The 26,857-nt window shown below is 43.6% G+C and overlaps 1 protein-coding gene across 1 annotated transcript in view; it reads left to right on the top strand.

Annotated features, from left to right (window-relative positions):
• Positions 1-9,001: 9,001 nt before the first annotated feature.
• LOC122925641 (cytochrome c oxidase assembly protein COX18, mitochondrial) overlaps positions 9,002-26,857 on the top strand; it is a 41,194-nt gene continuing 23,338 nt past the window's right edge. Inside the window, exons 1-4 of the mRNA XM_044276990.1 lie at positions 9,002-9,034; positions 14,266-14,749; positions 18,222-18,322; positions 24,239-24,405. Of these exons, the coding sequence (XP_044132925.1) occupies positions 14,276-14,749; positions 18,222-18,322; positions 24,239-24,405 (742 nt within the window). The 5' untranslated portion in view covers positions 9,002-9,034; positions 14,266-14,275. The remainder of the gene's footprint in view (positions 9,035-14,265; positions 14,750-18,221; positions 18,323-24,238; positions 24,406-26,857) is intronic.

Consider the following 26,857-nt stretch of genomic DNA (forward strand, 5'->3'; position numbering starts at 1 on the left):
GGTATGAATAATTATGGGCAGCATTGTGTGTGTATATATATATATATATATATATATATATATAATCCTGAACAAATGGATTATATACCACAAATTTAAGATGGACTCAATAAGATCTACAACTTCACTTATAACTCTGGGAGCATTCTTGTGCACCATAGACCTAAAAGATGCATACTATCACATCCCCATTCATTAACAGCACCAACAATACCTGAGATTTGCAGAATCAAAGGAAGAATCTACCACTACCAGTTCCAATGTGTTCCGTTTGGAATATCATCAGCCCCACGTATATTAACAAAATTGATGGCAGAGATAATGGCCTATGTGAGCCAAAGTCACATGATGATAGTGCCATACCTCGATGATTTTCTACTCATAGCAAAATCAGAACAGCTTCTGGAGGATCATCTTCAACAGACCTTATCCCTATTAAAAGAATTGGGATGGATAGTAAATTACAAGAAACCAGACCTGCACCCAGATACCAGGAAAATATTTCTGGGAACTCTTCTAGAGGAGCAGCGTTCTTATCGCCCTCGTTTGGAACAAGAAAAGATAAGAGAAAGATCGACTCCTTCAGAAGAAAGAGAAGTTGTACCTTAAGGGAATCCATGCAAATACTGCGATTAGGTCAGGGGGGAACTAACTCTCCTCAGGGAGAGAGCACCTTAATCAGTGTGAGGAGACTTATAGGTCATACATGCTCCTCTGGAATTCTGGGAAGGGATGCAAATGAGCTCTTAACAAGCTCTGCCTCTAATACCACCAGATGTATGGCAGCTATCCCACAAGTCCATGTTTAGCTCTTAAAATAAGCCTTGAGACATGACTTGGATATTAAGTAAGTAATTTGACATTAAAGCAGTGTATTTAATTACATTTCACATGCATGTTATAACAATCGCTGTATATGCAGATCGAGTGTTTAAAAAAAGCGCCATTGTGAAAATCCCTAATGATGCGATAAATTTTTTCGTGGTACACACAACTTCACATTTTATAAGGTCTCATGAGATATTAGGTATTGGTGCACTAAGTATTGTTGTGAGAACTTGCCACTCCAGTACAGGCCCCAAAAATTAGCCAATAGGCATTCACCTGACAGCACACAACTTTGTAGGATTCTCTGGCTGGAAGGACATTAGGCGGTCACAGGATAAAAATTTAACTGTCGGCCAGTACAAGTCCCAAAAATTAGCCAATAGGCATTACCTGACAGCAAAGAACTTTGAAGTCTGTGGATGGAGGTTCATTAGGCGTTCACAGGATAAATATGTAACTGTAGGCTAGTACAGACCCCAAAAATTAGCCAATAGGCATTCACCAGCAAAGAATTAAGCCTCACGGACACGTCCGTGAAACACGGACCGTGTGATACCGGCCTGGATTTCTTCTGAGTGCAGGAGCGCACGGCGTCATTGGTTGCTCTGACGCCGTGCGCTTCCTGCTGCCGCCGCAGTACAGTAATACACTGGTATAAATCATCAGAGGATGATTTATACCAGCAGAGGAAAAGGAGGAGTCAGCCGAGGAAGAGAGGGAGGATGGAGTAGGAGAAGAAGAGGCATGCCTGCATGCAATCCGTGGCGGTAACACCAAATCTACACGGGTGCCACAGGTTGCATGCTTGACAGCCGTCAGAAGGTTCACCTAGTGGGCAGTAAAAGTTATGTACCTTCCCTGCCCGTGTTTGCTAGACCACGTATCTGTGGTCAGATGTATCTTGGCACCAACACTGTGTGCCAGAGATACATTCACTTGCCGCTGAAGGTGGCCATATAGCTCTGGGATGCCCTTCTGGGAGAAATATTTCCTTTTGGGGACCTTCCATTGCAGTGTTCCAATGGCCACAAATTTTCTAAAGGCCTCCGAGTCCACCAGTTTATATTTATATGGCAGTAGTTGGCGGGCTAGGAGTTCTGACAAGCCAGCCGTCACCCGTTGGGCAAGAGGGTTATCCGGCGTCATCATCTTTTTTGCACTATAGAGAAAGTATATTATTGGTAAATAACACCCCTGCCTCAATCAGGTATTTGGGGGGCAACTGTTAAATCACACCAAATTATTTGTTCCAATAGCGTTTGGCACTCTGTGTGGTACAGTATCACAGCAGACCCGCACACAACTGCTGCACAATACAATTGCACTATAATATACTTTCTATGTTAGAAAGTATATTATAAGTATATCATACCCCTTAGTGGCCCTATTAGCTAGCGATTTGTGTCCCTAACAGTCTGTCCCTGCTCCACACAGCAACCTCTCCCTACAATGGTAAAAGACTGAATGTAAAATGGCACCCAGATCAGGTTTATTTACAAGGTAGGGGGTTGTGCTGAAACGTCTCAATTGACTGCCCTGTACCACCTGATGGATGTGTCATGGCTCAAAGTTCTTCACAATGTAAAAGAATATGGCGGGTACGAATATCGCCATATGTTCCCATGTTCGGCAAATTACAAACGCGCAAAGTTCGCAGAGAAATGACCGCCGGGCGAACCGCAAGGCCAGCTATACTTATAGGCCATACATGCTCCTCGGGAATTCTGGGAGGGATGGGATGCAAATGAGCGCTTAACAAGCTCTGCCTCTAATGCCACCAGATGTAAGGCAGCTATCTGGACACAGGCCTCTCACCCAGTTAAACCAGTACTCTCTTCTCTGCACTGATGAGGGGCAATCACACTCAAAACAGCTGTCTGCAGATGAGTTGCTGGCTTATTTAATATCCAAATCATGTCTCAAGGGTGATATGTTTGTTAAAGATAAATAAGTTTGTTATGATTCCTAAGGATGATTAATATTGTATTGATGATAATAATATTCTGTGGATGATAACTTTTTTGTTTGGAAAGTTATATTATGTGTTTTTTCAAATTATATATTGTGTTCTCTTTATTTATTATTTTATAAAAATTGGTTTCACTTTTTTGTATTTGTTTTTTTCGTTAATAAAGTTATGTTGAAACCTTAATCATGTCTCAAGGGTTATTTTAAGAGCTGGACATTGACTTATAGGATAGCTGCCTTACATATGGTGGCATTAGAGGCAGAGCTTGTTAAGAGCTCATTTGCATCCCTTCCCTCACAGAGTTCCAGAGGAGCATGTATGGCCTATAAGTCTCCTCACACTGATTAAGGTGCTCTCTCCCTAAGCATAGTTAGTTCCCTCCTGACCTGGACACAGGACTCTCACCCGATTAAACCAGTACTTTCTACACTGATGAGGGGCAATCACCCCGAAACAGCTGTCTGCAGGTGAGGTGCTGGCTTATTTAATATCCAAGTCATGTCTCAAGACTTATTTTAAGAGCTGAACATTGACTTATAGGATACCTGCCTTACATCTAGTGGCATTACAGGCAGAGCTTGTTAAGAGCTCATTTGCATCCCAATACTGGGACTAATGACATCTTGCATCCCAATGGTCCCTTGGGCACAATTCCATTCAAGGATTTTACAGGAGACAGTGCTATCAAGATGGGACAGAGACCACTGCTCCCTCAATTCCAAATGATCCTTCCAGAGAAAGTAAGGAACTCGTTATCCTGGTGGTTGGATCTGAAAAATCTACAGAGGGGGGTTCCCTGGAATATGTCTCCAGCAGAGGTAATCACCACGGACGCAAGTCAGAAAGGTTGGAGTGCCCATTAGAAAGACTGCTTCTTTCAGGGGCAGTCAAAGATCATCAAATTTCAGAGAACTGAAAGCAGTTCTGGAAACTTTGAAGTCGGCAGGGAATTTATTTCAGGACCTTTCTCAAACGTCAGGGAGGAACAAGAAGCCCTCTTCTTCAGGGTCTAGCAGACCAGATATTAACATGGGCATAAAAAAACGTTCTATCCATTTCAGCTATTCACCTAAACGGAGTATACAACACAATAGCAGATTTCCTGAGTCGGCACAAATTCAACCCAGGAGAGTGGATGCTCAACAAGGAAGTATTCCAACTGATTTGTCTCAAGTGGGGTAGTGCCCAAATAGACCGGTTTGCATCAAGGGAGAATTCTCAAGTGGATTATTCCTACTCTAAACCCAAGGGCCATTCCGGTGGGAGTGGATGCACTTTCTCAGGATTGGAATATAGATCTGGGATATGCGTTCCCACCATTAACACTAATCCCTGCAGTATTGAGGAAATTTAGAGCGAGTTCAACAACTCTCATTTTGATAGCTCCAGTCCAATTCTGAAGGACATGTCTATTGCAGATCCAATATCCCTTCCAAAGAGACAGGATCTCCTTTTACAAGGTCCTTTAAAACACCCGGACCTCGAGAATCTGAATCTGAAAGCCTGGATCCTGAGAGGCAGGCCTTAAAAAGGCAGAGTCTCTCAGACAAGGTAATATTGACTTTACAGAACAGTCATAAACCAGTAACTTTGGCCATATACAAGATATGGAAGAAGTTTAAATCATGGTTGTCTCTTAATCATCCAGGTAATGCTTTCCGCTCAATAGGTAACATTCTGGATTTTATTCAGATGGTATTTGATATGGGGCTATAACCTAGTACGCTATATGTTCAGATTTCGGCATTAGCCTGTTTTCTGGACACTCCGTTGGCGGAACATAGATGAATAAAATGATTTGTAAAGGCAGTGTCTAGGATGAGACCTACATTCAGACAGACGGTTTCAGTGTGGGATTTAAATGTAGTCCTAAATGCCCTTTGTAATACACCAGTTAAACCAGTAAACATATATCTGATAAGCTTTTGTGCCTCAAAGCCTCGTTCTTGGTAGCTATAACTACGGCCCGTAGAATAGGAGAGATTCAGGCCTTGTCGATTGCAAACCATACTTAAAGATCTTGGACAACTGTATAATACTAAGGCTGGATCCGTCTTTCTTACTAAAGGTGGTCTCTCCTTTTCATAGAGAATAGGAAATAATTCTTCCTTCCTTTTGTGCCTCCCCCAAAAAGGTGCAGGTGGAGCATTTCTATTGTCTAGACATCAGAAGAATAATCCTGGCATATCTTCAGAGAACAGAATCCTGGAGAAAATCGGCTAATCTTTTTATTCAGTTTGGTGGAAGGAACAGAGGCAGCAAGGCCTCAAAACAGACCTTGGCTAGATGGATAATCATGGAATCCTACAGACTTCAGGGTGTATCCTGCACTTTGACTGTGAGAGCCCATTCAGTCAGGGCCATGGCCGCCTCGTGGGCAGAGAAAGCTGAGGCCTCTGTTGACCAAATTTGCAAGGCAGCTACTTGGTCTAGTTTTTTTTGCATTCACTAAACATTATAGGCTAGACATACTAGCCAACCAAGACCTGGCATTTTGACGGAAAGTCCTCCAGGCAGTGGTCCCCCCCTGTTTCTGTCTAATTACGTCCTAGAAACTAAGATTTAGTCTTATAGGTAAATGGTTTTCCAGGAGTCCGACATGACAGCACCCGGTATTACCCCCCTTTGTTTCTTTTGTTCTGACTTTATGAATCAATGTGATGTTAAACATTGTGAGTTCAAATAAATAAGTTGGATATCAGCATGGCTTCATGAGGGATCAGTCATGTCAAACTAATTTAATCCGTTTCTATGAGGAGTTAAGTTCTATACTTGACAGTGGTGAATCAATGGATGTCGTATATCTGGACTTCTCCAAAGAATTTGACACTGTACCACATAAAAGGTTAGTATATAAAATAAGAATGCTCGGACTGGGAGAAAACGTCTGTATGTGGGTAACTAACTGGCTCAGTGATAGAAAACAGAGGGTGGTTATTAGTGGTACATACTCAGATTGGGTCACTGTCACTAGTGGGTACCTCAGGGGTCAGTATTGGGCCCTATTCTCTTCAATATATTTATTAATGATCTTGTAGAAGGCTTGCACAGTAAAATATAACTTTTTGCAGATTACACTAAACTGTGTAAAATAATTAACACTGAAGAGGACAGTATACTACTACAGATGGATCTGGATAGATTGGAGGCTTGGGCAGATAAGTGGCAGATGAGGTTTAACACTGACAAATGTAAAGTTATGCACATGGGAAGGAATAATGCAAATCACTCATACATACTAAATGGTAAAACGCTGGGTAACACTGACATGGAAAAGGATCTAGGAATTTTAATAAACAGCAAACTAAGCTGCAAAAAGGTTAGGTAGCTGCTGCCAAGGCCAATAGATAATGGGTTGCATCAAAAAGGGCATAGATGCCCGTGATGAGAACATAGTCCTACCACTTTACAAATCATTAGTCAAGACCACACATGGAGTACTGTGTACAGTTCTGGGCTCCAGTGAACAAAGCAGACATAGCAGAGCTGGAGAGGGTCCAGAGGAGGGCAACTAAAGTAATAACTGGAATGGGGCAACTACAGTACCCTGAAAGATTATCAAAATTAGGGTTATTCACTTTAGAAGACGACTGAGGGGGGATCTAATAACTATGTATAAATATATCAGGGGTCAGTACAGAGATCTATCCCATCATCTAATTTATCCCCAGGACTGTGACGAGGGGACATCCTCTGCGCCTGGAGGAAAGAAGGTTTGTACACAAACATAGAAGAGGATTCTTTACGGTAAGAGCAGTGAGACTATGGAACTCTCTGCCTGAGGAGGTAGTGATGGTGAGTACAATAAAGGAATTCAAGAGGGGCCTGGATGTATTTCTGGAGTGTAATAATATTACAGGCTATAGCTACTAGAGAGGGGTCGTTGATCCAGGGATTTATTCTGATTGCCTGATTGGAGTCGGGAAGGAATTTTTTATTCCCCTAAAGTGAGGAAAATTGGCTTCTACCTCACAGGTGTTTTTTTTGCCTTCCTCTGGATCAACTTGCAGGTTAACAGGCCGAACTGGATGGACAAATGTCTTTTTTCGGCCTTATATACTATGTTACTATGACTCTATCCGGTGTAGTAATTTAGAAAACATTGGAGAATGGGGGCGGGGAGGGGCCTTTTAATCTCTCTCGCTTCCTGTCCCTACAGAGATCAATAGGACATCCTCCAGTTGTGCTGTCATGTCGGACTCCTGAAAAACCATTTACCAGTAAGACTAAATCTTAGTTTCTACTGCGCTGGGGGAAGGGATGATAAGGCAGAGCTGCCTGGGCACCTATGAGGTTGACGCGGCCCCTGGGCACTTGCGAGCCCTCATTTGCATATCCTACTAAGATGATTTTTGCCAGTTTTATAAGTCCACGATTGCTTATAAAGGTAACGTTTTTATCAACTGTAATGCTGCTAGAAAGCTATGGGAAGGGTTAAAAAGGTGAAACTGTGATGACAGACTCCCTTTAAGCCTCATTCACACAGTCAGTGATTTCTATCACTGATTTTGAGCCAAAACCAGGTGCGGCTCTAAACACAGAACAGGTGCAGACCTTTGCCTTATACCCTATGTCTGTGGAGGCTCAAATCCTGGTTTTGGCTCACAATTCAGATGCAAGCAGTTTAGCCTCTTAGATGCGGTTGTCAATGATGACCTCCATATCTAAGGCTACTTTCACACTAGCGTTCGGCTGTCCGCTCGTGAGCTCCGTTTGAAGGGGCTCACGAGCGGACCCGAACGCTTCCGTCCAGCCCTGATGCAGTCTGAATGGATGCGGATCCGCTCAGACTGCATCAGTCTGGCGGCGTTCAGCCTCCGCTCCGCTCGCCTCCGCGCGGACAGCTGAACGCTGCTTGCAGCGTTCGGGTGTCCGCCTGGCCGTGCGGATCCGTCCAGACTTACAATGTAAGTCAATGGGGACGGATCCGTTTGAAGATGCCACAATATGGCTCAATCTTCAAGCGGATCCGTCCCCCATTGACTTTACATTGAAAGTCTGGACGGATCCGTCCGAGGCTATTTTCACACTTAGCTTTTATATGCCAAAATAATGCAGACAGATCCGTTCTGAACGGAGCCTCCGTCTGCATTATTATGATCGGATCCGTTCAGAACGGATCCGATCGAACGCTAGTGTGAAAGTAGCCTAAGTGGTTCCTTTGCTGTGATGCACTTCGTCTTTCCGCAGAGTTAAAATAAACAATAAAAAAATAAAAAAAGATTATGGGCATTGCCATGTCCCAAAATGCCTCAACCATTACAATATAAAAATGTTTATCCAATACAGCGAATGGCTTAACGGAAGAAAAACAATTAGCAATTTTTTCACTTACACGGAAATAAATATATATATATATCATGAATAAATTGTGATGCAAAAGTAATACACACACTCCAAACTGGTATCAATAAAAACGACAGATTGCCCTGCAAAAATGAGCCCCCACGCAGCACTGTAGACATAACTATAAAAAAAGTTATTTTTTCCAGTATAAAAAAACAACAAAAACTATATAAATGTAGTATTGTTGTAATCGCACTGACCCAGAGAATGAAGGGAACAGGCCAGTTTTACTGCAAAGGGATTGCCTTAGAGATGAAAAACTTAAAAAAAAAAACTGTGGCAGAACTGCATTTTTGGGGGTCCAATTCCACCCCATTTGGGTATTTTTCCCCACTTCCCACAGTGTTGTATGGAATAGTAAATGGTAGCATTAAAAAGTACAATTTGTCCCACAAAAAACAAATCCTCATATGGCTATGTAAAAATAAAAATATTATGGCTTCAAAAAGGCAGAAAGGAAAAAATGAAAATGCAAAAATGTAGGGGAAGGAAAACTCGTCCTGCAAAAGGAACAACCCCAAATACAGCTATGACAGAGCAATGTGCATGGCAAGGGGGGCAAAAGACTTCCTTTAATAAAGCTTCCTCGACCTAGTATATTGGATATCTGCAAGAACTTTCAGCACTAGAAGGAAACCCGTCTCCATGGAGATACACGGGAGATTCTGATTCGTTCAGTCACTTCACGCTCAGATTATGGCGTCGTCACTAAAGAGCGCCCATGACGTCTTCTGCAAGCAGCAACCTCCAGTGGTCATAGAGTTGGAAAGCAAAGGCGACGCTCTTCTTGTACGCCAGGCAAGGTCAACTCTATGGGTCTTTATGCTTAACTCCGGCGCCATCTGCTGGCTGTGCAGTGGTAGCGCAGGAGTCTGAATGGACGTGCTTCCTGTAAGTGACATTTTTTTTTCCATACATTTGCTCGCTTTTTAGAATAGAAACAGAAGGTTGGGATTACACAAGACTGCAGCACTGTGGAGGGGTCCAGCCGGCTGACATTGCTGGGATAGCGTGAGGTAACTGACAGGAGTGTATTGTGAGTGGAGGCAGAACCATGAATTGTCATACATCTCCATACACACTGAGCTCTAGGTATTAAAATGTAGAAGTGGCCTCATTACCTCCTTGGTGAACAGCAGGGGGGCCCTGGGCAAGAGCAGCCTATAGGGCCCCCATTTGTTAGCTATAAGGCAATGTGATCTAGGGCACATAGTTCTCACGTTCTGCCCCCTGAAGTCCTGCACTAGGCATACCACAGTGTAGAAGATGGGCACAAGCCCCCTCCTCCCGGACATCAAACCTCCAATAAATGCACAAAACACTCTGCATATGGTTACAAGGGCTCATGCACGCGACCGTATGTATTTTGCGGTCTGCAAAAAATATGAATGACGTCCGTGTGTGTTCCATATTTTGCGGAACAGAACTGCTGACCTCTAATAGAACATTACTATCCTTGTGCGTAATGTGGACAATAAAAGGACTGTTCTATTGTTCTATATTTTTGTGGAGCTGAAATACGGAAACGGAATAAGCACGGAGTAACTTCCCTTTTTTTTCTTTTGCGGACATATTGAAATGAAAGCAAAAAAAGATAGAGTCTCTGTTAAATACACCAATATCCTCGAGCGCTGCAAGTCTGAAGACAATGTGGGAAAAGTCTATTACTTGGCGAAAATGTACGGAAAAAGACTGCGCTGCAAGAGGAAAATCTTCTCTGTGTATAAAGTTCACTTTTTAAATCTTCAACTAGTAGAATCACAAGCCACCTCACAATCCAACATTAGTGTGCAAACCTGTGGATGATGAAAACGCACTATGGTGTAGCAGGTTCCAAACAACTAACGCTCCATGTGAACAAATTTATACTCACAAGATCCCTTGTAAGTGAAGGCGTGTAAAGATATCGATGGTATCAAGATAGAGCTCTGTAGAAAAGAGGACTATAGCGTAGTATATCACAACACTTAAAATGCCTGCAAACAGATTATACTTACAGGGCTTCACTTGTCAGGTGCGCATATACGATTTTCTGTAGGTCGCTCAGATCCTGGATTACAACCATACTCGATGTCCAAAAATGTCCAGACGAAGCATCAACGCGAAACCCGGGTCGGGCTATATTCCTGATTTTTATATGTTTTAGCTGTAATTTTTTACCAATATTAAATTGTTTTCAATCTGACCTCTGGTACGCACATACTTCTCTTGTGACCTATTCCCTTGAGAGTTTTTGGACATCGAGTATGGTTGTAATCCAGGATCTGAGCGACCTACAGAAAATCGTATATGCGCACCTGACAAGTGAAGCCCTGTAAGTATAATCTGTTTGCAGGCATTTTAAGTGTTGTGATATACTACGCTATAGTCCTCTTTTCTACAGAGCTCTATCTTGATACCATCGATATCTATACACGCCTTCACTTACAAGGGATCTTGTGAGTATAAATTTGTTCACATGGAGCGTTAGTTGTTTGGAACCTGCTACACCATAGTGCGTTTTCATCATCCACAGGTTTGCACACTAATGTTGGATTGTGAGGTGGCTTGTGATTCTACTAGTTGAAGATTTAAAAAGTGAACTTTATACACAGAGAAGATTTTCCTCTTGCAGCGCAGTCTTTTTCCGTACATATTGAAATGAAAGGTTCCGCATGCGGTCCACAAAAAAAAAAACAGAAAGAAAATCTGTTTGTGTGAATGAGCCCTCAACGTTATAAAGTTGGGGAGCCCAAATGTTCACAACACCACACTGGCAAGCCTGGCGCTGCCACTACTATATCCAGCTGCCCACAGCTATGGATCAGTTGTTCTCATCTGCTCCAAGACAAAAGGTAGCCATTGATCACCGAGGTCATCCTTCATGACTGCCTGGGCCAGTCCTAATAGGGACCTGCTCCATTGGTTTTGCTGATCCCACCACTTCCCCTATGAGCCACTTTTCAGTAAAGGTAATGGTATCCTCACCCACAGTCCCTTAACCAGCCGCCGGGTGAATGGTGTAATATTGAAAAAATGGGGAGGAAAAAAACCCTCATATTGGTGTTTTTTGAAAGCGCTAGAACAGGGGTCAGCAACCTTCAGCACTTCCCAGCATGCTCCGTTCATTTCTATGAGAGTTCAGAGAATAGCAGAGCACGTATGTATGCTGGGAGTTGTAGTTTCACAACAGCTGGAGTGTCGGAGGTTGCCTACTCCTGCTGTAGAAAAAATTTGAGGTATTCCCATCACAGACAATGGGGGAAATATCGCTATGATATACCCCCATTGTCTGATAGATGCGGGTCCCACCTCTGGGAACCGCACCTACACCGAGAACAGAGCGGGGAAGGTGGCGGAGGGTGCACTGCTCATGCGCAGCCTCTCTCTATTCATTTCTACGGGGCCGGCGAAAATAGCCAAGCGCTGGCTCAGCTATTTGCGTCGGCTCCATAGAAATGAATGGGAGCAGTAGCCGCACTAGCGCAGTGCGCTACCATTTACTTGTATGGGGAGAGCATTTGGCGGTGGCTGGACCCCGGAAACCCAGGGTCCTCCAGCCACCACTCTCCCGGCCCTGTTCTCGGCGTAGGTGCAGGTTCCAGAAATGGGACCCACACCTATCAGATAATGGGGGCATATCCTAACGATATGCCACCTTTGTCTGTGATGGGAATACCCCTTTAATAAAGTTTAGTTAATAAGTTACACGTGCCCCAAAATGATGCCATTGAAAAATGCAAATCATCCCCCCAAAAATCAGCTCACATTTAGCTTCAGTGATGGGGGGGGGGGAAACTAAACAGGTATTGCTTTCAGAATGCAACAATGAATAAAACCTTAAGGGCTGTTTCACACGAGCGGATGCCGTGCGTGACATCCGCTCCGTGAAAGAGTGCCAAGACCCGATGCAGACTGCAGAGGCACGGAGCAGTAACATGACTGATAATGCTCCGTGCCTCTCTGTGATCTCTTTACTACGAAATCACAGCGAGATAAAGTTGTCACCGTGATTTCGTAGTAAAGAGATCACAGAGAGGCACGGAGCATTATCAATCATGTTACTGCTCCGTGCCTCTGCAGTCTGCATCGGGTCTTGGCACTCTTTCACGGAGCGGATGTCACGCACGGCATCTGCTCGTGTGAAACGGCCCTAAAGGGGTTGTCTCATCTTGCCGTTACTAGTCTCAGCAGCAGTGTGCTGTTTGTCCCCTAGACAGATCAGCTTCAGCTCGGCCTGTTGCCGCTTCCCCACTGCAGTACTACACTGCTTCCAGCTTCTGACTGATGTCTGACTGGTGCTGCAAGATGAGAATTAAGAGGTGGAAGTGGAGGAGGAGAAGGGGGGTTGTAGCCACTTATGTAGGTGGTGGCAGAAATCCTGATGGAAGTAGGGCCTGCAATCCTTGGTGTTGGTAGCACCTGTGCCATCCCAGGGTGCGACTTGCTCCCGGCCTTCACAACTTTCACCCAGTGTATCGTCAGGGAAATGTAGCATCCCTGGCCAAAAGCACTTTCCATGTGTCGTTAAGTGGACCTTTCCAATAACTGCGTCGTTCAGGGCACGGGTGATGTTATGGGACACATGCTGGTGTAAAGCGGGGATGGCACACCGGGAAAAATAGTGGCGGCTAGGGACTAAGTAACGAGGGACGCCCAAAGCCATCAGGCTGCGGAAAGCCTCTGTGAGACACAAATATCGGTTGACTTATTGGCAACTGTGTCTCATCATCATCATCATCATCATCCACCTCGTGAAACACTAATTGCCGTTCCTCACCGTCCTCTTTTTCTGACTGTGGATGCTCGCGTTTTGGGAATCGGTGCACAAGATCTCATGTCCAAATCAAGGAATGACGATGAAAAGAGCTCCTCGGAATATCAGAGTGTGGGATCACTTGTTTCCCAAGACTCTCCATGGTGGGAGGAAGGAGGAACAGGGTGAGGATTCTGTTGACCAGACTCTTGGCTACTGAGACTGGACTTTGTGGAAGACAGGGTGGTGCTTAACCGACTGGAAGCATTATCTTCTGCAATCCAACTGACCACCTGGTCGCACTGGTGTGACTTCGAGAGTGGTGTCCTGCAAACTGGGACATGAAGCTAGGTATCGTGGATGAATGTGTTTCTTGTGCTCTGGCAGCAGGCACAGTTTCACCGCATTCAGGGCCAAGGCCTCTGCGTGCACCATCAGCAGCATGGCCACTTACCCGTCCCTTACTGCTCGCCTTGAGCATGTTAAATGGTATATATGCTTGCAAGTATGTCACACGTACACTAGTGCAGGTTTTGTAAGTGTATGCGCAAATAAATTAAGCTGAATGTCGCTGATATTTAGGATGGGCAAACGTTATACAGGAGATGTACCGCAGGTAATGTCGCTGTCAGCAGCGGCCAAACAATTGCGCTTAATGTCACAGATATTTAGGATGCGCAAATGTAACACAACAGATGTAGCAGAGGTTGTGTTATTGTCCGCAGAATGCATGTTCCGAAATAATTATATGCTGCTGGTGATGATGGGAAATATGCCTACAAAATATTTATGAACTGTAGAAGCTTTGCAACAGGTCTTTGAAAAAATAGGCTGGCTCCTGCACAGAAAACAAATAGGGTACTGTCTCTTTAAGGATCTCTGTTCATCTGCCCCTGTGTTGTCCCTATTGATAAAACCTGACTTTCTACCTTACTCAATATATCTTCTTCATAACCCCAACACTGTCCCTGCAAGATCCTAAAGTGGCTGTCTTCTTGTGTATCCATTGCAGATAGGCTGAGCTCTCACTGACGTCTGTGCTTCAGAGCTATGATAGAGCCTGACAGAGCAGCCAGTATCCTCCCTCCTGATTGGCTGACTGCAAAGCATTCTGGGCAAGCGCCCTGGCCAGGGCCTTACTCGAGGTCATATGATCCTCCACCTTCATCTTTCCTGTCCTGTTTCCTCTCTAGTGTACTGATTTTTAAAAGTAAAACAGTGAGTTCTGTTTTGAAAAACGAATCGCCAAAACCACGTTTGGAAGAAGAATTTTTGTGAAATTCATGACAGAATTGTTTAGAATCGATTCGCTCATCTCTTGTTTAATCAGATTCCTGTGTGATTGACTTTAATTCTGTACTGTATCAATTTTTTTTTCTTTTTTTAGATGTGGAGCAATGTTTTTTACAAATGTAAAGACAATTTGGACCAGAACTGCTAAACGTCATTCTTTCCAAATCTTATTATCGATAAGATGTCCTCACGCGCAGTCCTTTGGAACCAGCGGTATAAAAAAACACCAGGAAGGACTAATAAATCCAGTACGACTCTTAGCTCATAGTCACAGACGTTTAGATGTTAATGGCAGGAGTCCTTTGTTTGCATCATACGTGTCTCTCTCACCCCGGCCCAGGACTATTGCCTCGGCCGCCCCCCTGGCTGCTGCTTCTACAGGGCAAGCGAACAGCGATTATGGCATCTTTGCAAAAATGGCCGACTCTGCACCTGTTCATTTGGCGGAGAACGTGCTAACATCTATTCAGGAAGTTACAGGGCTACCATGGTGGGCGAATATAATGTGCACAACAGTAGCGCTGAGAACAGTGGTCACCCTCCCTCTGTCAATATATCAGATGCACATTCTTGGCAAGGTGCGTATTCTGCTGCCTTCTACTTGATGTATTCTCTATGCTGTTGAGGAAGTTACTTCTAGGATATGCCATAAGAAGGGTGAGCAGCTCTTAGCCGGCCAGAATTCCCCCTCTGGCTACAAGTCCTATTAATACTAACCTACCTGCTTACAGTAGCACCCACTTAACTCCCCCCTCCCATCATATCAGGGTATAATCAGACTGGCTGGATTATTGCACTAATCAAAATGGAAGAAATCCATTCAGATGAATGTCACTCATTTTCAGCCGCAGAAATTTGTGGAACAAATCTTCCGGATGTGAATATACCATAAACCGCTGACAATGGGGTTAAATTGAAGTACGTGCCGTATATAACACATCCCATCCTGCACTGGTTTGCAAACAGCTCAACCTTCTTTTAGCCCTAGATCTTGCCTTTGGGAGGCAATAAGTTGGTGCTTGTTAGTAGGGATCGACCGATTATCGGTTTTACCGATATTATCGGCCGATATTCAGGATTTTGAACGTTATCGTTATCGGCATCTATTTTTCCGATATTCTGATAACATATGGGGTCAAGGATTGCGCTGCTGACAGCGCTCTCCGTGTTCCCTCAGCAGCACAGGGGAGAAGGAAGCAGTGTCTCCCTCCCCCTTTGCTGCTGCTGCCGCTGCCGCTGCCACCAATGAGAGGAGGGAGGACTAGAGGAGGGGAGGGTCTGTGTCCACTGCGCCACCAATGGAGATAACTCTCTCATTAATTCATATACAGGAGGCGGGAGCTGGCTGCAGAATCACATAGCCGGCTCCCAAACTCTATGAGCGGTAGCTGCGATCTGCGGTAGTTAACCCCTCAGGTGCCGCGGATCGCAGCTAACGCTCATAGAGGTCAAGTGAAAAGATAGATAAAGGATGGGCTGTGAACACCTGAAACGTCAAAGAGGACATCTCAAGGTGGCCCTGCCATCATCTAAAAACAAACAATAGACAAACAAACAAATAACAACGCCACTCTCAGCAATAAATAGGTAATATTAGTGGCCCCTGAACGAGCCTCAGGGTAAATAATTAACACCCAAGTGAATACCAATAAAACTAGCGTACTCTTTGTGCTATGTATTAACGGTATTTTAGGAGAAGAGATAGCATGAGAAAGGCAAATATACCCTGAATAACGTGTTGAATTAAAATATACACTAAATAAGTGTTAAATTAAAATCAAGGCAGGGAGACACCCTGATGCACTCACTTCACGGGGGGTGTGCCACCAGGATAAAGCTCAAGACACCTGGAGCAGAATTCCCCAGCCAAGATCGCCTGTAGTATATAGAAGATATGACGTCAGCGCTCCGATTGTACCAAGATGGAATTACACGGCACGTGGAACAGCGGCTCTTCATCAATCTTTTTTTATTCAAATATAAAATGGCTCAATGCGTTTTGGGGAGAACAAATAGTCCCCTTCATCAGGAGCAAAGTATAGAGGTCGGGAGCCGGCTATGTGATTCTGCAGCCAGCTCCCGCCTCCTGTATATGAATTAATGAGTTATCTTCATTGGTGGTGCAGTGCGCCCCCCCAGTATTAATCATTGGTGGCAGTGGCCACAGGGTCCCCTCCTCCTCACTGGCAGTTCTGATCGGAGCCCCAGCAGTGTAATGCTGGGGCTCCGATCTGTTACAATGGCAGCGAGGACGCTGCTGAAGCCCTGGCTGCCATAGTCGGCTCTCTGCTGCTGTGTGCACAGAGTAGCAGGGACAGTGTGAGGTCCTATCACGGTGAATAGGACAAGGGTTCTAGTCCCTAAGGGGGCTAATAGTTAAAAAAAAAAAACACACCAAAATATTTCTGTAAAGAATAAATCAAGGCAACTGGACGTACTGTAGATTTCTTGAAAACGTTTCACTCGTTCTTCCAATGAGCTTTCTCAATTCTGAGTGATTGTACAAAAATTCTGGGAATAAATATGTAACTGAATCCACATCTGGTAATTATACCCAGCATTGGGTCAAAGGTGTTGATTTCATTATCCTATTTGGAGTCAGTAGGTGATAAATACTTCCCAGAAAAAGGTGTCAAGACAGCATTATACGTGGCAGACAATATATGTCTAACCCCCCCCCCCCCCCCCACCTCTATTCAAGCTTGGCTTCTCCATTTTTACGTAGATGGCCTCCTTCACGCCTCGTTTGTACCAATCGGCCTCCTTATCCAAAACACGTACTTGACTGTCTTCAAAGGTGTGACCTGTTCCTTTTAGATGTAAGTACACGGCATCCACAGATCCCCCCCCATAACAGTGTCCTTTACAGATCCCCAGTAATAGTGCCACCCACAGACCACCATTAGTTCCAAACCCACCAAAAGCACACCTTTTGGTCAAAAATAATTTTTTTCTTATTTTCCTCCCCAAAAACCTAGGTGCGTCTTATGGGCCGGTGCGTCCTATAGGGCGAAAAATACGGTACATGGAGGGCCTTCCCCAGGGTAGAGGCGATGATACATGGCCCGATCAATGATTTTGTCCTTTTCTAGTTGTTGTAGTAGTTCTATAACCTTCCTCTTGTAGCCACTGGTTGGAGGGGTTAGACATCTATTGTCTGCCACGTATAATGCTGTCTTGACACCTTTTTCTGGGAAGTCTTTATCACCTACTGACTCCAATTAGGATAATGGGATCAACACCTTTGACCCAATGCTGGGTATAATTACCAGATGTGGATTCAGTTACATATTTATTCCCAGAATTTTTTGTACGATCACTCAGAATTGAGAAAGCTCGTTGGAAGAACGAGTGAAACGTTTTCAAGAAATCTACAGTACGTCCAGTTGCCTTGATTTATTCTTTACAGATATATACCCTGACCTGGATAAATGAGAACCTTCACAGACACACCAAAATATTAATTATAAATGAAAAATAAAGATTTACCCCCCCCCCCCCCAAAAAAAAAAATACACGTTATTAACAATAAACATTCATTTTCAGCAGATTTGTGTAGGAATTTTTATTTATTTAAAAAAAAAAAAAAAATTCACAGAATATCTGTATAAATTATCGGCTATCGGCCTTAAAGTTCACAGATTATCGGTATCGGCCCTAAAAAAATCAATATCGGTCGATCCCTACTTGTTAGGCCTCATTCACACGACAATGTTCGTTTTGTGGTCCCCAAACTGTGGATCCGCAAAACACAGATGCCGGCAGTGTGCATTCCGCATCTGAACTGAACTTCCTGAGCTCAATAGAGCAGTTCTATTGTTGTCTGTGATACAGACAAGAGTGGGGCATGTTCTGTTTTTTGTTTTTTTTTGCGTTGAAGTGAATGGAAAAAAAAAGCGGATCCAAACCAGGCCTTACAAGTGCGCTCATCCATTACTCCTCTGTAATGAGGATAGCCTTTCCCAAAAACCTTTGGATAGAATTCTCTACTGTCACCCATATCGCCAGCCCATGAGTTGTTTTAAAAACCTTTGCTTTCTCTTCAGCTAGGTGGAAAAATTACAGTCAGAAATTCAAAATTTAGCAAAGGAACTTCGGTATGAGGTGGCTGTTTATGGGAAGCAGCATGGCTGGAGCGACAAAGTTGCAAAGTAAGTTGTTTGTAGCTTCTAATGGTTATATTTTTGTATATTGGGTGGTGTGAGGGTGTAGCCGTATTTGGTGAGCACATTTTATGGCAGCCCTAATTTGCCACACGTTACTTCTCCTTTACATTCGGCAGCCATTTTTGGATTGTGGAGCATTTTAATCTAAGCTGTTAGAGCTTTGGAATGAGAAGAAAAGTAGCTTAATCTGATCATCTGCTTGCATGTATCTTGTCCCCAGACACACAGCGCCTTACTGTGACTTTTAAATAGAGCAGAAGGTAGTGACGTGCAAGATTACTCTGTATATGAGGGACTTATCTGTACATGACTGTGCTCCAACCAATTAACCCACTAGCCCTCATTCCATTCTCACACTGGTCAAGGAAGTTTATGAAAATGTGACGTGTATATTATATAGCGGAGATGTGATCTTCACATTCAGGTTCCCTGTGAGGATGTGCCTATGGGTCATTCAGTGGGGCTAGTCTGCAGCTTTTCTATGCAGAATCTACTGAAATAGTGAACATGGTCATTATTTTCTGCAGAGTATTTGTTTGCATGGCAGATTTAAAGGGGTTATCTGAGGTTGGAAATGCTCCCCTATACGCCCGGACCCCTTGCACTGATTCTACTTACCTGGCTTCCCGCTTCCTGAGACGCTCCTGGTTCCCGCACTGCCGTCGCTGCTTCTCCCCGTATGCGGATGAAAACAGCCGGTGTCGGGGAGGAGCCTCCCTATCATGGCGGGTGACGCTAGGGAGGCTCATCCCCCGCGACCACCTGCCATTGACTGCCTGACACCAGATGTTTTCATCCGCGCACAGGGAAAAGCAGTGGCGGCGGCGCAGGGAGCTTGGTAAGTAGAATCAGTGCGAGGGGCCCGGACGTATGGAGGGGCATTTTCCGCCTCGGATAACCCCTTTAAGTGCCGATTCTGTACCTAAATCCTTATCAGATCAGTGATGATGAACATACCCTAAGATCTTTGCTGCTATTTGCAGGATCCTGAAGACGCAGTACACATCATTTCACTTTCCAGTTGCTGACAAGTCACTATCTTACATCGACCTATTACTATAATCATATACCTGCCAAAAGATTTATAAAACTAGTTGCTGTTCACATCAGAACACTATGTAGAAAATGATATTCACATATCGAACATTAATGCTTTAGGAAAGTCTAAAAACCCTTTCACTTTTTCACATTTTGTTATGTTGCGGCCTTGTACCAAAATAAAAAAAAATCTAGTTTTACCCAACAATCTCAACATCATTCATGAGGAGAAAGTGATAAGGAATGCTGATTTATTGTAAAGGACATAAGTATTCAGACCCTTTACTCAGGCTTTAGTTGTAGCATCCAGTCTTCTTGGATATGATGCCACAAGGTTTGCACACCTACATTTGGGGATTTTTTTGCTATTCTTCTCTGCAGTTCACTTCACGCCTTGTCAGGCTGGATGGGGACCATCAGTAGACAGTCATTTTCATGTATTTCCAGAGATGTTCAATTGGGTTTAAGCAGTGGCGTAGCGTGGGTTGCCAGCACCTTGCGCAATCCAAAAATTCCCCCCCCCCTCCCTGAGCCTGTGGGCAGATAATGTAGTAGATGACTTGCAGTCCTATGTAACTCAACAGATAACACAGTGATAACTGGTTATAATGTGGTAGATGGGTGTGAGGACCCAGAATTCAGAAAGCATACAGTGTGACCTGAAGTCTGGGGCCGGTCTTTGGCAGTGTGGGCAAAATTCTCAATCTCCTCCCCCCAACCCTACCATGAAACAGATATTTGGATGGACATTATTATTATTATTATAACGGCCACTCTTATTAGTATAATGTCCTCCGTCCTCCTCTCTCTGCTCCTCCCCCACCCCATAGTGCCCCAGTACCTTCGCAATTAGGGTAGAGTACATACATAAAAAAAAAAAAAAAAAATACTTACCTCTCTTCATCACAGCTTGTGGCATCCAGGCACAGACTGTCACAAACGCCTCACTGTGCCTTCCGGCTCCACGTCGTCTCACGAGACCTGACGCAGGAGGTCACATTGAGGTAATCGTGACCTCCTTCGTCGCATAACAGAGGAGATGGGAGCCATAGGCTCCCGTGGCCCTCATTAAAATGCCTGCTGCCTGGTGCACCCCTGCAATTTGGTGCCCGTGGCAACTGCCCCCCCCCACCCCCCCCCTCACGCCAATGGGTTTAAGTCAAGGCTTTAGCTGGGCCACTCAAGGACATTGACAGACTTGTCCCTAAGCCACTCCTGTGTTTTCTTGGCTGTGTGCTCAGGATTATTGTCTTGAGCACTCTGGATAAGGTTTTTATTAAGAATACTTTTAAAATGGTTGCAAAACCTAACTTGTATAGCTAGAAACATAATTGATGCAAGCTAAATTGGTCATTTGATGCCTGTAAGAATTATTTAGTTCTTACTATTGTTTAAAATGTCTTTAATAAAAAAGTTTAAAAGAAAAAAAAAAGAATATCTGTACTTTGCTCCATTCAGCTTTCCTACCCAGTCTCCTTGTCCCACCTTCTGAAAAAGACATCCACTGCATGATGCTACCACCACCATGCTCCACTGTAGGGATGGTATTGGACTGGTGATGAGCAGTACCTGGTTTTCTCCAGACTTGACGCTTAGAATTGAGGCTAAAAAGTTCAATCTTTGTTTCATCAGTCCAGAGAATCTTGTTTCTCACAGCCTGGGAGTCATTTAGGTGCTTTTTTATTTTTTTATTTTTTGCAAACTCCAGATGGGGGCATTCATGTATCTTTTGTTGAAGAGAGGCTTCTTTCTTGTCACTCTGCCATTAAAGCCCAGATTGATGGAGTGCTGCAGTGATGTTTGACCTTCTGGAAGTTTATCCTATCTTCACACAGGATGTTTGGAGCTCCTCCAGAATGACCATTCGGTCCTTGGTTATCTCTCACCTGCTTATTTAAGTTGGTTGGGTGGCCAGCTGTAGGAAGAGTCCTGGTTGCTCCAAACTTATTTTATTTAAGAATTATGGAGTTCTTGGGAACTTTCAGTGCAGCTGAATTTTTTTGTATCCTTCTCCACACAATCCTGTCTCTGGACGTTAAAGGCAGTTCTTTCCTCCTCATGGCCTGGTTTTACTCTGATACGCTGTCAGCTGTGAGACCTTATAGATAGGGCTGTGTCTTTCCAAATCTTGTCTACTGAATTTACCACAGGTGGACTCCAGTCAATAAATGATCAAGATAAATAGGAGGCCCCCAGAACTAAATTTCAATTGTCATAGCAAAGGGTTTGAATGTCTGAATACTTATGCCTATATGAAATGTCTTCCCTTTTAATACATTATCAACATTTCTAATATTCTGTTTTCAGTTTGTCATTATGGGGGATTGAGTGCAGAATGATGGTGGATAACTAGATTTTTATTTTTTTATTTTTTTTATTTTAGCACAAGGCGGCAACATAACAAAATGTGAAAAAAGTAAAAGGGTCTGAAGACTTTTCAAATGCACTGTATATATTGGACTATACTAATTTGTGATGTGTGTATATATAAGGCTACATGCACATGACCATCGTGTGTTTTGCGGCAAATTGCAGATCCGCAAAACACGGATGGCGTCCGTGTGCGTTCTGCAATTTGCCGAACGGCACAGACAGCCATTGATATAACTGCCTATCCTTGTCCGCAAAACGGACAAGAATAGGACAGGTTATATTTTTTTGCGGACCACAGAACGGAGCAACAGATGCGGACAGCACACGGAGTGCTGTCCGCTTCTTTTGCAGCCCCATTGAAGTAAATGGGTCCGCATCTAAGCCGCAAAAACTGCTGCTCGGATGCGGACCAAAACAACGGCCGTGTGCATGAGGCCTAATGCAGATTCAACACCACAAATCTGCAACGTTACTCAATACACTTCATGTATATGGTGTTCTACAAAACCTCATTCACAATCTGAGGTTTTGCGAGCATGCAGTAGAATGTGTTATTTAGCACATATTTGCTTTGGATTTTGCCAATTATAATGCAAAGGTTGAAATCTGCATCAAAATCTCAATGCAATACAGATTACTGGCTATGGCTTTTTTTCAGATGGCTATGTGTGGTCCGGGAAAAATAGTCTGTGTCTTGGCTACATTTCCCAGGTCAACTGTGGCGCATCAGACCTGACCTCACAGCATCTTGGGGATGATGCTTTCAGTACCTGGTTGACCTCAAAGTTTACCGTACAGTACACACAGTGTCGTGTGAGTACAGTACGATTGATCTGCCTCTGAGAAGGAACTCATAACATCATAAATCACTATGATGCTGTGAGTTTGGGTCAGACAAGCCATAGTCAGTCCGGGAACTAATGGCCCAGTTTTTGCAGACCGCACACAACAGCCAACATATGTCTTTAATTAAAAAATATTCTACAGTTTTCAAGCCAGCACCTTGATCCGAACACTTTTGTTATTCCATGGAATTAAAAAGTTTGCATAGCCACTGAGTCATTCAATAGAATGTATCTCTATAGCACCGCCTGGTGTTTGTTCTTTTTCTTATGTCTTTGTCCTGCTCACTGAGATGGTCGCACATGCTCAGTTTCATCCGTAGACTGTCTCCTGAGCTGTGATAGGGAGAGCATGGACACGCCCCCTGAGCTGCAGCAGAAAATACACTCCCCTTGAGCTGTCAGCTTGATATAAATCTAGCAGAGCAATGAATGGGGAGATCTCTGGATCCATGTGAGGTACAGGGCTGAAGTGGCTGAATTTTAGGTGGCTTTATTAGGGCTACATTTTCTTTTAGACTACATGCAAAGTGGTACAGGTAGACTTGCAGAAATTCTGCATGAATTGCTATATGGTTTTCTGTGCATTTCTGCACCAAATCTGCATAAAGATCTGCATGTGTTACTTGCAGCTTTTGGTGCAGATATGATTTTGCTGCAGATCTCACACTTCCATTGAAAATTGGACAAACAAATGACATGCTTCTCCAATTAACTTGCTGTATAGCGGTCTCTTGGACATAAATTGCAACTGTTTTGCACCTTAGTTATGGATTATATGCTTGTGTATATGTTAAGCATTTTTGAGTCATTGAATAACAAGGTCATTAAAGGGGTATTCCCATCACAGACAATCGGGGGCATATATGGGGCTGATGGAAATAGCCAAGTCAGCACTTTGCTATTTTCAGTGGCCCCATATAAATAAATGGAGGATGGCTCTGCATGCGCAGTGCGCCCTCCACCACTTTCCCCGCTCCATTTTCAGTGTAGGTGCAGGTCCCATTGTCTGTGCTGGGAATATCCCTTTAAATAATATATTCAATATGAGAGAGAATCTTAATCGCACATCCTCATTACTATGCTTTTGATATAACAAACGTTTTAAATATCAGCATGATAAGACATGGCTATACAGCACTATTATCAATCTATTGCTGTGCACTATTAGGAGGCATTAGCTCTTTGCACCTGTTCACATTATGCAGTGCTGGACGGTGGCTGTCGCTGCTTTTGTGCTGTGCTGGTGGAGTGATGGGGCCCAGGGCCTAGGTGGCTTTGCTGCACAGTGAAGGCGCTGTGTGGCTTCTGGGTCCCATTGCCTGCTGGAGTGGTGTGGGGGCGAGATAGTCGCTGCACAGTGCCGCGCCAAAGTTAGAGTGGGTCCCCGCTTGAAGAGGCAACCTTGTCATGGTAAGTGGGCCTATGCTCTTTGATCAAACTGTATACTAATGCCTCCTAATAGTGCACAGCAATAGATTGATAATAGTGCTGTATAGCCATGTCTTATCATGCTGATATTTAAAACGTTTGTTATATCAAAAGCATAGTAATGAGGATGTGCGATTTAGATTCTCTCTCATATTGAATCCCTTTAAATAATCCTTGCAGCCTGATAATATGTATGTTTTCCCTATTTGCAATACAGGTTTCATTTCCGTAAAAACTTGAAAAGGTTAATAACAGAGCTCTATGTACGAGATAATTGTCATCCCTTTAAAGCCAGCCTGATCATGTGGATCCAAATACCCTTGTGGATCTTTGTTTCTCTGGCTCTAAGGAATTTCAGCTTTAATACAAGTGGATCCAATGCAGGTAATTTTGATCTGCTGTTTGCTTGCATATAGCATGATGTCCCATCAGTGTCCTTTATGTTTGATAGTCCTGTTAAAGAAATGCCTGATGACAGGATTATTCAATGCCCATGTAATGCCTGCAGCCTGAGACAGCTGCACTGCATGGTTACCGTAGCTATTTCAGTTTTATACCTGGGAACTTTACCTTGGACGACCTGTCACTAACTCATCTTTATTAGAACTTGAGGCCGTTTTCATGATAATTTAAAGGGAATGTGTCGTCAGAAAATGATCTATTGTTTAAATAATATTTTTATGTTCAAAAATTATTTTAAAGATTTTATTTTTAATTTTCCATGTCAATATCTATATTTAAACAAAAACATTAAAATCTTATTGTTTTCCCACTTGCCACTAAGACTAATAATAGATGCCACTTTTTTGTCTGTACAGATCACTTCACTGCAGTTATCTGCTTATCTGTCATTCTAATCCTATCTGTAATACCAGCGCTGTGTATAGATAAGACAGGATCCGCCATTCACAATAGAGGATTGTCAAAGTTTGCCTATTCTTTCCTTGTACAATGACTTCTGCACAGAGCATGCCTAGAAAACTATCCCAATAGGTCCCCTCCTGACCATTGTGTCTTGACCATGGGGCTGCCATAAAGAAATTTTCTAAATGCTGTTCAGAAAAGCTCAGGCAAGGTGGCCTCCCCCCATAATCATGTTCAGGAAATAGATAAAAAAATCCAATCAGAAAATAAAAACATCAGAAAAAATATGTGCTACTATCTGGTAAGATAACTGGCAGATAAAAGTTTTAGTGACACATTTCCTCTAACAAGTTCAAGAGTGGTCCATTAAACCCCCTCCTAGACCAAGCACATTTTCCATTTTTTAGAGACCACGAGGCTGGGATAAGCCTGAGGTTTGGGGGGGTCCCGCGACTCATAGGGATAAGGGTCGCATGGTCAGCATCGGGCGGGCGACTAGACAACAAATCCCACAAAAGACACCGGTGTGGTAACAGCTGCAAGGCTGATGAACGTTAGGCTGGGAAAACTGCATGGGTTCATGTGTGTTTAAACGGTGACTTAGGCGAGTCAGGGATATACTCTGTTCAGGTGGAGCCCAGCCGGGCAGGCTTTCATTTAGTTTTGTATCGTTTGTTTGTGCTTGTGTCGCAATAAAGCACGAGTTGGGACATTAAAACCTGTTGCCTGCAAAGGTATTTGTGAGGATGATCCCCTGAAAGAAAGCTACCTCTCACAGTATATATAGTTTATGTTCAACAGGGTTGGGGTAGGAGGTGTGGAGTGTTTTTAATGTATTTCTTTTTTCTTATTATGTCCTTGCACAGCTAATGTACGTACAGTACCTTGCAAAAGTATTCACCCCCCCTTGACTTTTTTCGTGTTTTGCTACCTCAGAACCTAGAATTAACATGGACGTTAACCATGAACGTGAAGCAAACATCAAATAGGACAAAATAGCAGAAAAAGTCAATGTGCATAACTATTTACCCCCCTAAAGTCAATAACTTGTAGAGCCACCTTTTGCGGCAATCACAGCTCCAAGTCGATTTGGATAAGTCTTTATGAGCTTGCCACATATTACCACTGGGATTTTTGCCCATTTCTCCTTGCAAAACTGATCCAGCTCCTTCAAGTTGGATGGTTTGCGCTTGTGAACAGCAAACTCTAAGTCTGACCACAGATTTTCTATTGGATTGAGATCTGGGCTTTGACTAGGCCATTCCAACACATTTACATGTTTCCTCTTAAACCAGTCAAGTGTTGCTTTAGCAGTGTGTTTGGGGTCATTGTCCTGTTGGAAGGTGAACCTCCGTCCTAGCCTCAAATCGCGCACAGGTTTTGCTCAAGAATATCCCTGTATTTAGCACCATTCATCTTTCGCTCAACTCTGACCCGTTTCCCACTCTCGGCTGCTGAAAAAGATCCTCACAGCATGATGCTGCCACCACCGTGTTTCACTGTGGAGATGGTGTTCTTTGGGTGATGTAATGTGTTGGGTTTCAGCCAAACATAGCGTTATCTTTGATGGTCGAAAAGTTTGGTTATGATAGATTTGATGGTGCTCCTGGGGATCATCAAAGATTTGGATATTATTTTATAACCTAACCCTGACTTGCACCTCTCAACAACATTGTCCCTTACTTGTTTGAAGAGTTCCTTGGTCTTCATGGCAGTGTTTGGTTAGTGATGTCTCTTGCTTAGGTGTTGCAGCCTCTGGGGCCTTTCAAAAAAGGTGTGTATATGTAATGACAAATCACATGACACTTAGATTGCACACAGATGGACATCATTTCAGTAATTATGTGACTTCTGAAGGTAATTGGTTGCACCAGAGCTTTTTATGGGCTTCCTAAAAAAGGGGGTGAATACATACTGTGACACGGTGAGGGGTTGTGTCTGCCAAGGCAGGTATTTTCTTCCCAGAATGTGC

Source organism: Bufo gargarizans, chromosome 1 (genome assembly GCF_014858855.1).
Source record: "Bufo gargarizans isolate SCDJY-AF-19 chromosome 1, ASM1485885v1, whole genome shotgun sequence".
NCBI lineage: Eukaryota > Metazoa > Chordata > Amphibia > Anura > Bufonidae > Bufo > Bufo gargarizans.